Here is a 16,586-nt window from a genome sequence, read left to right as displayed (position 1 = left end):
TCGTCAGTAGAAAACTCAGTAAACTTGAAGACTACAGAAATAATAACGAAAAAATACCTCGTCTCTATGAAAATATTAAAACTTACCCTGTTCTTTAAATGTTCGTAATAAAAACTCCCCAAGTCATTAGTTCACCACTGTTTTTTTTTTTTTTGTATTAGTAGTTTTTTTTTTTTTACTGATGGAGGGGTCCGAAAGAAAATATTGGCTAACGTAGTGAACCACACCATTAAGCATTTATTTAATGGTGTTTGGGAAATAAGCATGAAATAAGTGATTATTTAAAAAGTTAGGACTTATTTTTTAAGTCCAAATTTCACCTTTTTATATAAGTACTTATTTAATTTTTTCTTTCAAAATTATCCCTAGTTAAATTTTAAAATACCATTTATAAAATTATCCCTAGTTGAATTTTAGAATAAATTTTACAAAAATTTTTTCATAAAAGTGCTTTTATAAAAATACTTTATTTTCACAAAAATACTTTTATATATTTTTTTATAAAAATGCTTTTATTAAAGTATTTTCATAAAACTACTTTTGCAAAAAGTGTTTTCATAAAATTACTTTTGTAAAAGTATTCTTATTTCCTAAAATTACTTCTATAAAAGTGTTTTCATAAAAGTATTTTTTATAAAAGTAATTTAATAAAAATACTTTCGTAAGGGTATATTTTGAAATTTTAAAAGAAAAATGAAGGACAAAATAGTCACAAATGCTTATTTAAGTGCTTATTGGAGAAAAAGACTACCAAATGCCCAATATGAAAATAAACACTTGAAAAAGTTGGATACTAAATGCAAATAATTAACATAAGCACTCCCAAACATGGCCTAAGTTTGGGAGTGCTTAGAAATAAGTGAATATTTGAATAAACAATTATTTTAGACTGGGACCATATCAATAAGTACTTATTGGTGTTTGGGAAATAAGCCTGAATAAGTGTTCATTCTAAAATAAGAATAAACACTTATTTGAGAAGTCCAAATTTTGGACTTATTTTTAAGTGCCTATTCAATATGTGCTTTTTTACCAAACGCTAATAAGTGCTTATTAGAACAAACACTTATTGTTCAAATAAACACTCCCAAACTTGGCCATACATTAATACATTATATATGGTGACTTCATTAATATTTGTTGCAAGTTTTTCTTAATAGATTACATTTGATGCAAGCTAAAATCTAAGTCTCGACAATTCATTAATATTGGTTTAGGGTAATTTTAAATTTAACAATATATACTTACCATCAAGGTTTTCAAACTTTCGTTGACCTGGATGGTCAGACCGTTTGGCCCAAGAACCGTCCAAGCAATTGGTTCTATTTTTCCCAAAACCCGATTTTGGTAAAAAATGGTTAAAAAAGTCAACAACCTATTAACCCGATCGGCAAACCATCAACCCCTTCAATGGTTTTTGACAATTTTTTATTTTATTTTTTTATTTATTTGTTAAAACAAGTCACCCGTTCGAAACGGATGGTCAAACCTTAAATCCAGAAATCGATGGCCAAAACAATTCCACTTAGAGGTCGTTTTTTAAAACGTTGCTTGCCATTGTTTAACCAATCACATATTTTAGTGCACCGTGCAAGTGGATTTGCCATAAATTTTGAATTAGGTTGACTGAAGTCAATAGCTATTAAGCGGGCTTTTGGAATGGATGATCACTCTCCACTTTGTAATAAAATACATGGGATACAACTATTTGATTTCTCACCATGGGCCCTATGTATTTTTTTCATTGGCATGAAGCATTACCATTGGTTCCACAAAACCAAATTCATAAAATTTGACCATCATTTAAATAAGGCCTTGACTGAAGTGAATACAAATTTTATGGTTGTTTTTCAATTAAGCTCCCATGGATTTGATGTAAACAAATTTGGGATTTACTCATCATAGAACGCACCTTACACCGACCTCACAGCCTATCCCACTGTGTATTGGGAACAATTCCCTATGAATAACAATACAAAGTATAGAAGATGTTCCCAATGTGTGACTACAACGCATTGCAAGGTAGGTGTGAGGAGTAGATCCCAAATCGTTGTAAACACATTCATAAGCATAATATAAAGCTCTTTTTTGGGGGGTTTAAAATTGGAAGTTATATCGTATGTGTTTGGTTCCATTTATGTTTATTGAATAAACGCTTTTACTTTATTTGCTGATAAAACCGAGAAATGCAATAATTGCAACCGTTTATGATAAATAGGTGCCACTTCAGCGTAACATTGAATAAATGCCTGGCCATTTGTGGAAGCTTAAAAAAAAATATCTTCTACAAACAGTTGGCATGCATATAAACCAAAGTTCACTTTTTACATTTTCGATGTATGCAGAAGAGTAAGAGAGAGAAAATGCTAAGATGGTGCCTATGTAATGTTTACTAAATAAGCGTAAACGGAACCAAACACCTTGATCATCTTGCTTCTTACGTCACTCCAACACTTTCAAACAAATAGCCTTCCTCCCATCTTCATTCTTTTTGGGTATAAAGTAGGAATCACTTTGATGAGGGGTAATTTGGTCATCCGAATTACCTCGCAACACATAACATTCATGAACAGTTAGATGACATCTCAGCACCAAGTAAGCAGATCACCTTGGTAGAGAGGCTAGCAGCACCTCGTCCAAGGTTGACCTATGGTACCTCAGCCTAGCCAACCTAAAGGACCTCAGTGTAAGGGACAACCTCCTTCGAGGACATGCTGAGCTAATTAGGATACAGGTAGTGACCTACGAGACGTGCTCGTCAACTTATTCCTTAAACCCATTGTCAAGACCAAATTCTTTGGGGTAACATCACTCAACCGTTAAGCCTATCTACCTGCATTGTCCACACCAGAGTAGATCGGATGGACCTTAGTCATATGTGTGGATCACATAACTGACTGAGATATTCTCTCTGAACTTAGTGGGAGTGGTTCCCCGGGAATCTCAGGCCTGTTACAAGGGGCCTCTAGTTCCTTACACCTATATAAAGGCATCACTTTCCTGTGAGAAGGTACGCCCGATTCAGCTCTTACATATTCTAGTTATCTAGCATCCTGGTTCTCTCTAGAACTTCTAACTCGATGACTTAAGCATCAGAGTGTTCACCCCAAGTAAAGCAACTTGGGCATTCTAATACTGTTTACCTGTATAATGCCCTAGAAAATTATATAGTTCGTCGTTATTTAGCTTGGCATCTGAGTCACCCTCTAGCAAGGAATTGTCCAGTTCGGCCTTCGAGTCATCAGCTAGCAATGAGCTATCTGATCGTGCATCATCAGTATTTATACTCCTTAGACTCAACTTAGAAGAAGTATAAATACAAATATATACAATGCAAAGCCTTGTATTTTATACTTTTTTTTCCAAAATGATACAAATATTTATATGTACAATGCAAAACCTTATATTTGCACAATAGATATTTGTATTTGTACTCTTCCCAAACCGTGACTGGATGAACATCGGCCGTTTAGTGTAATGAATCCAGAACTTGGCTTACATATATTCTTGATTGTATTGCTGATATCATATGGAAGGAGAAGTGTATGGATGCCATTATTGATGCATGAAATTGCCTCGGGGAAGTTTTATTACCCTCAATCTGATATTTTGAGATCCAAATCCAGTTTAATTAATCTAATCGAATTTTCAAATTGGACTCATAATTGGATATCAATGGAAGCCCTAAGTAGAAGAGTTGTATACAAACTGAACTAATGGCTACCCTGCAAAAGATCCCTTGGCCTAAATTGATAATACATAATGCAATTTAAGTGGTATTTGGAACCAGTGCCATTTCTTAAAGAGAGTTTTCTCAGAAAATGGTGCTGCATATATAAGAATGTTGTTTTCTCAAAAAATGTTTTCTCAAGTTTTAGATGTCATATCAACATACTACTGCCAGCAATGGTAGAAAAAAAACAGGAAAGCACCAAAAAAGGATGTTTTTTCATACCACACCTTTCCTGATTTTCAAGGCATATTCTGGGAAAACGTTTTTTTTCAGAAAAAACGGCTAACCATACAGTAGACATTTTTCCACAAAATGGATTTCTAATGTGGTACTGATATAGTGCCATTTTCTGAGTAAACGACATTAATGCCAAACACAAGTGTCATTCAGTTCATAATTAGTTGGAATATATGCAATGGAGAGTCACCCTTTCACAGCCCAATTGGTGGAAACATCCATGGAATGCAACTCGTGGTGAGAAAAGAATTGGAAAAAAAATGAAATTCTATTGGACGCCAATGTTAACTAATGAAATACTTAAGATAATTTTTCATTTTATTGGTAAAGATAATTGAAACCTCCACCCCTCTGATTCAGTGATATGTTTGGTTTGACAGAAAATAAGAGAGAAGCAGAAAGAAAGATTTCTTAACAAATTCTGTGAAGCCCCCCTTAAAGATCTTTTCTTAGTTTTATGTTTCTCTCTTATTTCTTTCAAACCAAATAGAGCATAGAGGAAGTTTTCAGGTTGGCATGAAATCCATGTTAGGCTCAGTAGAAGAAATAACTCGTGGATACAACAAACAAGGGCTCCCAGCCAAAAATCACATTGCTGAACCACAGCTACCATTGCACTCAGATTAACACAGTCACCACCATAACTAGCTTCTTCTCCTAAGCTTATCATCAACTACATAGCTAGCTAGCTAGCTTTGGCTGCTAGTTGCGTCTGATCCATGCCTGGACCAATCATTCTGCTCTGATTCGTTGAAATTGAAATTGCATGCCTCAACTGCTGCTTCAATTGATAAGAACACTGATTCCTGCCCAATGGCATCTATGAAGCTTGACAACATCAACTTCTCTAGTACTTCTCTCCTGGGGTTTACTATTATCACCTGCACAGGTTATACAAGCATATAATCTTATATTTCATCTTAATTCAGAGGGGAAAAACAGGACTGAGAGGAGATATTGTTGCACCTTAATTCCCTTCTTTCTCATGCTGAGGTGAACTTCAGTTAACATTCCAATGCCAGTCATGTCAATAGAAGTAACTCCTGTGAGCAACAGAACCAACCACATTTAGATTGGCATCAATTAGACACCAAGTTCAGACATTTTGAACAACCAAGAACCAAATTTTTTTTGAACATTTCACAAAATGTTGCTTCTTTGTATCAGACCAAAATGGAAACAGAAAGAGTAGTTGTGAATTTATGTATTGCTTATGCTTACCTCCTATATCTAGAATAAGATGTTCAAGCTCACCGCTTTTGGAGTTTAGATTGCCTCTTTCATCCTCAATCCACCTTGAAATCCTAATTAAAGTGTGCAATATATGTCATTGAATTCGAAACCCTACTAAAGTATTTCACAAAGTCATTACCCAATGTTGGTCCAGCTATTTAAGGGTTTTGGAGGGATAGATCGGATACAATTCTAACATTTGGCATTACTTCTGTACAAAGTGGTGGCTGCACTCAAACTTGAACCCATGTTCTCACGCTTGCCAGGATGAGATTTTGCCATTACACCAAGTAATGATCCCTTTTGTTACAAAAGAAATCAGCTAGTTCAAAGAGGGTGGATATTACTTACCTTTCTCTGATGTAAGAAGAATTTGCGAAGTAAATTGGGGATCCCAATTGCAGGATTAAGATGCCTTGGGTACCAGATGCAGATGGGTACTGCTCAATATCACGATACATCGCCGAGCCTGGTATGTTTCCAAGCTTGGATGTAGCAGGCCTGGCCATGTACAGAAGCGCTCTGACTATTGAAAGTCCTGTCTGAAACAAGAAAAATAAAAGTAAATAGATTAAACTCGAAGAAGAAGTGATTTATTACAAGTTGAAGGAATTTAAAAGGGTTAGAGATAGACCAAAAAGGACATGGGTTGAAATAGTAAGAATGGATGCGATAAGGCTTAAATGATGATAATAATGAGATTCTTACAGACATTAGGAGGCCAATGTCCATGCTAATAAAAGCAACTCCCAGGAAGGCAGTCATACAGATGCAAAAATCAAATTTGTCAACCTTGAGGTAGCGATAAGCCTTATCATACTCAATGAGACCCAGCATTGCAGACATGATGATCGCTGAAAGGGCCACAAGAGGGGTGTAGCTGAAGAGAGGAGCCAAGAATAGGAGAGTCAGCATCATGCATAGAGACATCACTATATTCGACATTGCTGTCTTGCATCCTGCATTGTTGTTTACTGCAGTTTTTGAAAATGGCCCTGCATACGAGACATTTAAGCATGTCAAAAGAAATTTGATCATTCATGGACTGTTCTGCATGTAACACTTAGTAAGGCTCAGTTTGTTTGCATTGCAAATTTCATTTACATTGAATGGGCTGGTTGTAAATTTCATTTACATTGGTATAACCCCCACTTTATGTGAGAGAACAAAGATAGGAAGAAGGTGGCACAAACAGTGCAAATTTTGCACCAAGTAGGAATACAAATCATAGTTGTAAACAAATGGATGCAAATATGAGCTGGGTGTAAAATTTGCATCTTATTCGTGTAAACAGACGGAACCTTAATAATATATAATTAGGAAATCAAGAAAAATCTCAAAAGTACTCCAAAAACCTGTAGTTAAGTAGCATGAAGTGAAAGAACCAACAACATTCATCAATCCAAAAGCTATCATTTCCTTGTTCCCATCTATTTGGTCATTTCTCATTACTGCAAAGCTCCTTCCTATTGCTATTCCTTCCTGCAGAGATGGTTTTCAAATCATACTCAACCTATGCAGTGAATAAAATTTGCAGAGAAGTTCATTTCAAAGAAGATAAGATAGATATAAGTCTACAAAAGGCTCAATTTGGAAAGAGTATAAATGCAAATATGTACATTGCAAATACATATAAAATAATACAAAATATAAGACTTTGCATTTATACTCCTTCCAAATTGAGCCAAAAGCACAAATACTTGATGCTAGTGGTCTTACAGATAGAGCCAAAATGCCTGTAATGATCCCAGCGCTAAGCGTTGCTGATAGGTATTTAGAGTCGAATCTTAAATCTTTAATAGAAAGAGGATTTAATCCTTTACTGAGGTGACCCACCTGTCAAGATATAACTCTTAGGTTGTGTTAGGTAAAACCCAAAACAATCAAACACGCAATAAAAGGGTAAAGAAGGAAAAAAATGGGTCATTCATTCTGAACTCTAAGGCTATGTTTGGTTTGAAGGAAAAGATAGGGAAAGGCAAGGGAACCTATACAAGATTTGTAAAGATTTTCTTACCTTTCCCTTCCTTTCCCTACTTTTTCCTTCAAACCAAACACAGCCTAAGGGGCTCAGGCTTTGTTTAGTTTGAAAGAGAAGCCATGGAAAGAGCTAGGTTTCCTTTCCTTTCCATTCATTTCTCTACCTTTTTTCCTTCGAACCAAACACAACCTAAGAGTTGAATATTGTTACCCTTAAGGGTGTAAACAGATCGAATTTGAATCAGATCAAGCAATATCCAAATTCGAATCTGATTAAAAAATTAAATATCCGACGGATGTTGAAAATTAATATTTGAATTCGAATCTAATTAAATATTCGATTCAAATCGAATTTGACTAATTAATTATTTTAGGTAATTAATAAATATTTTATTTATACAAAATATATAATATATAAATTATTTATATAATTTAATTATTATATATATATATATATATATTATAAAACATTTAAAAAGTTTATATATTATATATAAGAATTAAATAATCGATCAAATTCGGATATTTATCAAATCGAATCAGGTCATATTTGAATTCGAATCTAATTAGATATTCTAATTATCCAAATTTGATTTGATTATGCTAAATCTTGATTTTGAAACTGAATTTTCAAATACCAGTGACACCCCTAGTTACCCTTGGATTATGAAAACCCAAGGATAAAGATGCTAGTGCATAGGACTAAGTGGTAAACTTGCCTTCATCGATCCTATTGAATTTAGGAATGGCAACAGGGCGGGGTGGGGATGAGGAGCCTCTCCCCATCCCTGTCCCCACTAACGAGGACAAGGCTATCCCCATCCTCGTCCACGTCCCTGCTAATGGGGACAAGGATATCCCCATCCCCGCGGGGATCCCCATTCTCTATGACTTTTTATAATGTTAATCATTTTGTTTTTATTTTTTATTTTATTTAAAAAATAAAAATAAAACAATTAAAATTTACAATCCTATTAGAAAAGATACAAACATATTCAACCATATTTTTAAAAATATTAATATATAGATGTATATATACATATATACATATATAACATATGCATACATACATATATATATATCCCGTCCCCGCTAACGAGGATGAAAATTTCTTCATCCCCATCCCCGCGAGGGAAAAATATCCCCATCCTCACCCCATTCGGGTGAATCCCCACATGAATAGGAAAAATGGGAAAGATTACCATCCCTAACTAATTGAATTAGGGTCGAATCACCTTTATCTAAAAATACAAACCCAACTACGCAAATAAGACTGCATGATGGATGATGAATCAAGGATAAAGAACTTTATAACTTATACATCAACTCAATGACAAGGGTGGGTAGCGGTGTTAAATTGGGCCGAGTTTGATCGGGTACTTAGTCCCATCTCTTTGGGCTCAGTTGGGATCAGTTGGGATTCAGTTGGTACTTAGTCCCATCCCAAAGGATTTCTTGCCCACTACCCTTTACCCACGCTCTACCCGCTATGAATTGCAGCATATATCGCCATATTGAATTGTGAGATATGTGGCTGCGATTCATGGGTAGAAAAAGTGAATAGAAAATCTATATTCTCAACAAACAGCCATTCCAATGCTTCCAACATGATGCCAACACATCTCAAACATGATGAATCCCAGTCTTAGGTTGACATGTGTGCAGACATAGATCATGTTGGAAAGAGTTTTTTATTGGTAGTATATATTGTCTCATTCACAGTAGACATTTATGTTGTGTTTGCCGGTACTTGTTGAAAAAAAAAATACTTATTTTAGGCCTGGACCACATCAATAATCACTTACATGTATTTGAAAAATAAGTCTAAATAAACACTTTTTGAGGAAATAAGCTCATTTTGAATAAGCCTAAAATTTTAGGGAAAAGTACGGAAACACAAGATGCAGAATTCTGAATTCCACCCCCCTACAACTAGCCCTCTCCCTCCTATAAACCACGTCCTGCCTGTGAATTTGGCATCAATTCACGGTCAGGATGCACTCCCCCTCTACTTTGGGCCTAATAAATTCTGATATGGGCTGATTGGTAATTCTCCCAAAATTTTATCTTATTTCAAACACTTTTTGTAAAAATGATTTTTGTGCTTGTGGCTTCTTTTGACCTGTCACACAATTTTCAAAATGCTCATCCTACCCTGTTTAAAAGAAGCATTTTTTCACTAAGCACTCAATCACTTATTAGAATAAACACTTGTTTATTAAAAAAGCACTCCCAAACAGGGCCTTAGCATGGTGGCGCAGTATAAGAGAGATTAAGAGGAGCAATTATATAATTAATAACGAAAACAAGGATATAATTAGATAGACAAGGGAGAAAAAAAGAAGAGATATGGACGACTTAACGATTTGGATTCCGTGCTCCTCTCCATGGGCAAAATAAGCGAAAAGACAGCCCACAACAACAGTCACCATTGGTGCCATTGCTGAGACCCAGAACAGATCTGGCCTCTTGTTCCTCTGCATTATTTATGCTTATTGATTGCTATTTTTCCATAAAAAAGCAAGGAAATTTGAGGAAAAATGAAAAAGAAAGAAACTGTCTAAGATCGATCCTCACCAGGGATTTGGTCAAGAGGAGGAACACAAGGAAGACGACACCAATAACTGTACTCTCCCATCTCCACTTCAACAACGTAAGAAAGTAATTAGTGAATTCAATTAATTAATTAATTGTGAAAATTCAAGCCTTTTTTCCTTGAATGAATAATAAAAGAGCTAGCTGCTGGAAGTAAGATGGCCAGACCTCGCTTCTGTTTTTAAAGATCGCATGTATTACAGAAATTACGTCAGTTTTCGACGTAAAATGCTTCAATCCAAACAAGCCCTTCAGCTGTTGCAGACAGATAATTGTCGCTGTTCCTCCTATAAAGCCTGTGATGGTGGAATGCGATAAAAACTCCACCAAGATCCCAAGTCTGTAAACAAAGCGATTTTCCTTTCACCACTCACGTCCATGCAGAGTATAAGGCAAAACGTACAATAAGACCAAAGTCTCTCTCTCTCTCTCTCTCTCTCACTCACCTGAAGATGCCTAGAGCAGTTTGGAAGACACCGGTGAAAAAAGTAGCGGTGAACATCAAATGAAGATACAATGTTGGATCGTCTTTGGGTGGTGCTACTCCACCTATAATTGAAGACAAGAGCAGCGATGCAGCGGCTACAGTCCCAACAGCAAGATCCTTGGAGCTACCGAAAACGGCGTAAATGAGAGGAGGTACAAAGCTCGAATCTGCAACACAGAGAATCTCACCGTCATGAACCAATCCAGCGTATTTCTATGAAGAGAAGATAACCCATTAGTCAGATCTCGACTAGTGGAGATCAAACCGATGAATAACAGAGAAAGATTGAAGCAGCATCTCACATAGGCCGATGATTGGTGGTAGGCTAGCGAGCTTAGCATAACTGATCCCTTGAGGGATTGCAAGGCTAGAAATGGTGATCCCGGAGAGCAGGTCGTACTGGAATAGACGGAAATTGTATTTCGGCAACCATTCGAATACAGGAAAGAAGTATTGGACGGCCTTCTTCGCTCGCCCAAGTGGTGGTTGGTTCTTGAATTGCCGGAAGGGGTCGTCGGGGAAGAAAGTCTCCTTCAGATCAGATTTGAACGAGGATGCGAAGCTTCTTGGGTCAGAAAAGTTCACCTTGTGAACGACCTCACGACGGCTTCCCATGGCGATGCACACGGCGTACACCCAGAGAGAAAGAGAGATCGAGTGTTTAAGGTGTAAGAAGCGAAGAAGGGTATATATACAGAGGACCGCAGAGTGGAGGTCTTAGACTCTCAGACGTGGTATGATTGGATGAGCCCAACTATACGTAGCTGCAGGAGATCCGAACTATACGTAGTTGCAGGAGATCCGAACTATACGTAATAATATGTCCGAAAGAGAGATCCGAACTACACGTAATATATGTCCGAGAGAGAAAGAGAAAGCCAGTCTTGATGTGTTGGAAATTGGAATGCAAGAAGGGATCAAACTTTGGCTGTCTATATGCCCAATCCAGAAACTCTCTCAACAGGAGGAAAGCTGTTGGCTCCCAACAGCCAAAGTTTTTCCACTAATCCGGCCAAAATGATTAATTATAACTGTTCATATCGCTGTCTAACGGTTACACCCAATGTCTTATGGCGTGGGTTGGTTACGTCACAGGCTGAGTTTGCAAGGAGTATAAATGTAAATACTTAGAGTGCAAAACCTTATATTTTGTATGTATTTATACTTTATATATTTACATTTGTATTGCTTCCAAACCGATAGGGAGCAAAAATAAAACCTTTCTAGTCTGTATTATAAATTGAAGTTTGGGAGTGGTTATTCTAATGAGAACCATCGGCGTTTGATGAAAAAAAATACTTATTTCAAATAGGGGTAATATGATAAGTATTTTCAAAATGACATGATGGGTTAAGATAAGTCAGAAAGCAAATAAGCACATCAAGTTAAGCTTAAAATTTAGGCTTTTCAAATAAGCACTTATTCAGGTTTATTTGCCAAATGAAAATAAGTGCTTATTAATGTGATCCCAACCCAAAATAAATGTTTATTCTAATTACAAGCATTTATTTTTATACACTCCTAAATGTAACTTAAATTTAATTAGCAAAAGGAAAAATTCTCAATTAGTACCTTATACTTTGGGCCTAGTGTCACTTTGGTCCCCGAAATTTAAAATACAACAATTCAGTACCCGAACTTTTAAAACATGTCAATCTAGTACCTGTAGTTAACCGATTGTTAATCAACCATTAAATGATATTTGAAAAATAGACAAATGCCCTTCAAGTGTCATCTAATTTTCTTTATGAATCATCCAATTGTCCAAATATTAACAAAGTGGTGACCCCAACTTTCTTGAATAAAAGAGGCAAGGATTTGGGATCGTTAAATTTTTTGTCAACGTTTGGATGATTGATCAAGAAAATTAGATGACACTCAAAAAACATTTATGTCTTTTTCAAATGCTACTTAATGGCTAATTAATAGCTAGTTAACGGTAGGTACAAAATTGACACGTTTTAAAAGTTCAGATACAAAATTGTTGCATTTTAAAATTTAGAGACCAAAATGTCACTAGACCCAAAATAGAGAGTACTAATCGAGAATTTTCCCTTGACAAAATACACTTTATTATATTAATTGTTATGTGGGATGGGCGAGCATGGCAACCAGTGGATTCCCTCAAAGTCTCAAATATGTGATGATGCCTACTTCCACAATTATTATTTTTTCCATTAATTAACTGCTTTAACATGGCTTCAAGAAGAAAGTTAGCTTTCCCACTTCGACCTGATTGGTCTTAGAAAAGAGCTCGACCAAGTATTGAAGTGTTGGAGTCAAAGGGATTAAACTGCTTGAGATGTTAATGGCATCTCAAAATTCTCTAAATTTCCTTGAAACCCAAAATAATAAAGGGTTGTATAGTTCAGTAGACTAAGAGGTGACTGTAATTTCAGATTTTGAGGTGAACTACAGTCTATTTATTCCAATTAAAAAAATATACTTTCAGGGGTTTCATTTCATTGAAACCCCTCTCTTGTTTTAAGACAAAATAAATATATTTTCTCATCAGGTGGAGTTGTTCTTATTGTTAGTCTTTTGAACTCCGGTGAGCTCGCTATGATGAATAGCATTAATCCATGAAAACGTGGGTCTTCATATTTCACCCCAGAAGAGAGTACTACTGCAATTCAATTACTAATCAAAATTGAGCTAAACCCAGACAGCCACTAACACGTTAAACACAATAGTGGAGTAGGTGATAAGTTTCAAGGTTAACTAAGGGAGATCTATTTGAAGTAACAAAGAGAAAGAAGAAGTTAACAGAATTCTGGCTTGAAAAGCTTAACCAATCGCAGGTGTTCGTGAAAATTCAGTCATGAACCTTGAAAGTAGATATACCCATTAAGGAATATTTTATTCATTTCTCCCTTCTTTTTCTTTTCCATCTTCTAACGTCCTACCTTTTGGCTCCACAGATCTTGAAGAGTTGAATTGATCAGATACTTTTATTTGATCAATAATTTGTAGTTGAGAGCTAGCAAATCTAACGATGGGGAGTGGGGACATGCAATATATCCCACAGAATGATACACGTCTCTCACAAATGCATTTTTCAGTATTCAATTATATTTCTATATTTACTCAGGGATGGTTGCATAAGTTTATAATAAGGTTGGGGATTTCTGACTTGCAAGCACAATTTCTTCATAATTTTGAAATATGTTTTTAATAGCCAAGCACACCCTTAGGCTGTGTTTGGTTTGATAGAAAATGAGAGTGAAACGGAAAATTGAAAAAAAAAAAAATTCTTATGACTATTTGGTAAGAGTGTAAATGCAAATATATAAAGTGCAAAAACCTTCTATTTTATATATATCTTTACACTATACATATTTGTATTTATTATACTCTTCCCAAACTGAGCTAAGGAATTTGACAAAATTAATTAGTTTTAAAAACTTCACCTCAGCTTTATCTTTCTACCTAAATCCAAGCATAGTTGGTTAACATTCAAAGCACTATTTGGATTAAGATCAAAAGAGCCTCTACGAATTAGCTTTATCAATTATAAATAGAAGTACCGGCGGAGGGGTCTTGCTTAGCAAGGGCTGGAGTGGAACTGTTGATCTGTTGATGCAGTCCTTGGTCAAAAGCTATTGAATTGGTCAATGATCCATTGATCTGAGTGGTCAAACCATTGATCAGTTAAATGGTTTTTGGCTGTTATTTTTTTTAATTAGGAACCATCCAGGCAACCGGTTTTATTTTATCATAATCTTGATCCTTGGCCAAAATCATTGAATCAACCAATGATCCATTGACCCAGGTAGTCGAACCATTGACCCGTTCAATGATTTTTGGATATATTTTGTATTTTTTAATTTTTGTTGTCAAAATGGGCCATACATTTGAACCAAACAATTGAACCGTTGACCTAAAAACCGGTGGCCAAAATGGTTCTGTTTTCAAGTCATACGAGTCACACGCTCGAATGACATAACATGTATAGTACTACTTAATGGACCTTATACACTCAATTTTTTGCTTGTATTTTTTTTGTTAGAACGGGTCGTCTATTTTTTTTTTAATTGGGAATCGTCCAAGCAACCAGTTCCGTTTTACCCCAATCCCCGTCCCTGGCCAAAAACACTGAATCGATTAACGACCCATTGACCTGAGTGGTTGAACCGTTAACCCATTGACCCATTCAATGGTTTTTGGCCGTTTTTTTTTTGTTTTTGCTTTTTCTTTTTGTAGTCAGAATGGGCCATCCGTTCGTACCGGGCGGTCGAACTGTGGGTCGTATGAGTCAAACACTCAAATGACATAACACGTATGGTATTACTTAATGGAACTTACACACTCAATTTTTTGCCTGTAACTTTTGTTGTCAGAATAGGTCGTTCATTCGAATCGGACAATAGAACCGTCGACCCAAAAATCAGTGGCCAGAACAGTTCCATAATTTTTTGCTTGTAATTTTTTGTTGTCAGAATGGGTCATCCATTCAAATCGAACGGTCGAATCATTGACCCAAAAACCAGTGGCCAGAACAGTTTTTTTTTTCGAGTTGTATGAGTCACATGCTTGAATGACATAACACGTATGATACTATTTAATGAACCTCACAAACTCAATTTTTTGCCTATAATTTTTGTTGTTAGAACGGACCGTCCATTCGAACCGGATGATCGAACCATCAACCCGAAAACCGATGACCAGAACAGTTCTATAATTTTTTACTTATAATTTTTGTTGTCAGAACGAGCCATCCGTTCGAACTGGACGGTTGAACTATCAATTATCAGAACGTTATTAACAATATTTATCAATAATAGTAAGTAATTATACTACTTAATTAAATAATCATTAATGATAGTTTTAATAATATTATTTAGTTATTTTTAATATAACAGTAAATATTAAATTTATGAATAGGATTTATTAACAATATTCATTAAATTACTAATTACCAAACTTAAATTAAATCAACAGTAGTTATCAGTAATAGTCAATAATTATAATATTTTACTAAATAATCAATAACAATACTTTTAATAACATTTTTAATTGTTTTTAATATAACAATAATTACTAAGTTTATTAACAGTATTTATTAATAACAATATTTATAATTTTAATTTAAAATAAAATTAAAGTAAATATCTATTTATTAACAATATTTATAATAACGATAATTATTAATTATAATCACTAATTATATATTTATTAATTATAATTATAATCAATAATTACTGTTATTTGTATGACAGTAATTACTGGGTTACTCTCACATGCCAATCTACTATTATTAAATTCCATTTTCTGTACGGAGAGAGCACCCCTACCCAAACCAGCATCTAATTGAAATTAAAACTGCATCAGATCTAAGAAGTGGGTTCACTTAATGGCAGAATATATGTTTTTTCTTTATTGTTTCATTAATATCATACTATAGGGAACATGTTCCTTAAATAGAGAAAAAAAAAACAAACATGCATAAGAAAAGAAAAAGGAGAAAACCATGTAAAAAATATATAAATACATGGAACCAGCCCGGTAACTTTCCTAGCAGAGCTTATTGGTTAGGGGCCTTGGGGCCCATTTGGGAGGGCTGAGCTCAAGATTCAGTTTAACTGGTTCAGTTGCCTTGAAATGCTCATGATGAACTATCTAAAAAAGGCTGATGAGGTTGACAACCCTTCAAATTAAATGACTAACTAATAATTAAGGTTTTAAAAATCAATACAGAATTGGAACCGTTCTGACCACTAATTTTCAGGTCAACTGTTCGAACCAGCCCAAAATCAAAATCGTTCTAGTCATTAATTTTTGGGTCAACAGTTAAACGGGTTAAACATGTTATTTACCAATTCAATGGTTTTTCAATCCACAGTTGATTGCATCTTTATTCGGATCTGATCCGAATATGGCAGATATGGAGATCAAATGGTAGGTAGATGTCTTTGATAACTAATCGAATCAAATTCCAATCAACCTGATAAAATTACCATAAAAATTGAAATATAGGAACAAGTATATATCATCAATAAATTTATTTATGAATAAAAATTATATCAGTTTTACGCTTTAGAGCCCAATTACCATTGATTCCACCAAAGAATTCCCCTCTTATAAATAAATTAAAGGTTTAAAAGGGAGAACCGGTGAAGAAACAAGCACGTGGATAAATCGAGTTCAAATAGAATAAAGCCAACCTGCTTTTATATCCCTCCATTGGATTAGAGGGAATAATGTAAAGATCTGACGGCCAGAATCATGCCTCGAGATCAATACAGATCGGACCCTTTTTCCACATATTCTTTTTGGTTTGTCTGCATATTTTTAAAATAAGCCTAACTGTTCTTTTTTTCA

At 35.1% G+C, this 16,586-nt stretch overlaps 1 protein-coding gene across 3 annotated transcripts; it reads right to left on the bottom strand.

Moving 5' to 3' along the window:
- Positions 1–4,245: 4,245 nt before the first annotated feature.
- Positions 4,246–10,951, bottom strand: LOC148842731 (putative sulfate transporter 3.5). Of its 3 annotated transcripts, XM_088957148.1 has the most exons (12): positions 10,568–10,951; positions 10,225–10,432; positions 9,947–10,118; positions 9,761–9,826; positions 9,547–9,660; positions 6,923–7,039; positions 6,559–6,685; positions 5,912–6,198; positions 5,555–5,745; positions 5,192–5,274; positions 4,937–5,013; positions 4,246–4,851 (listed from the first exon to the last, which is right to left on the bottom strand). In XM_088957148.1, the coding sequence occupies exons 1-12, from the start codon at positions 10,878–10,880 to the stop codon at positions 4,660–4,662; spliced, it is 1,947 nt and encodes a 648-aa protein (XP_088813274.1). In that variant the 5' UTR covers positions 10,881–10,951; the 3' UTR covers positions 4,246–4,659. The 3 variants fall into 3 exon arrangements, with proteins under 3 accessions (XP_088813274.1, XP_088813275.1, XP_088813276.1); XM_088957149.1 differs by lacking the exon at positions 9,547–9,660; XM_088957150.1 differs by lacking the exons at positions 9,547–9,660; positions 9,761–9,826.
- Positions 10,952–16,586: the final 5,635 nt, after the last annotated feature.

The sequence above is a fragment of the Nelumbo lutea genome, chromosome 8 (genome assembly GCF_056320005.1).
Source record: "Nelumbo lutea isolate HS-2025 chromosome 8, American lotus-T2T, whole genome shotgun sequence".
NCBI lineage: Eukaryota > Viridiplantae > Streptophyta > Magnoliopsida > Proteales > Nelumbonaceae > Nelumbo > Nelumbo lutea.
This window is presented reverse-complemented; position numbering and strand designations above follow the sequence as displayed.

What these genes read in the sequence shown, in the direction of transcription:
- LOC148842731 (XM_088957148.1), bottom strand. Translation starts at nt 10,880, where the DNA reads ATGGGAAGCCGTCGTGAGGTCGTTCACAAGGTGAACTTTTCTGACCCA. An exon ending in ACCACCAATCATCGGCCTAT is followed by an intron (nt 10,433 to 10,567) that starts GTGAGATGCTGC and finishes TCTGTGTTGCAG; the next exon opens with ATTCGAGCTTTGTACCTCCT. An exon ending in TCCTCTTGACCAAATCCCTG is followed by an intron (nt 9,661 to 9,760) that starts GTGAGGATCGAT and finishes TAAATAATGCAG; the next exon opens with AGGAACAAGAGGCCAGATCT.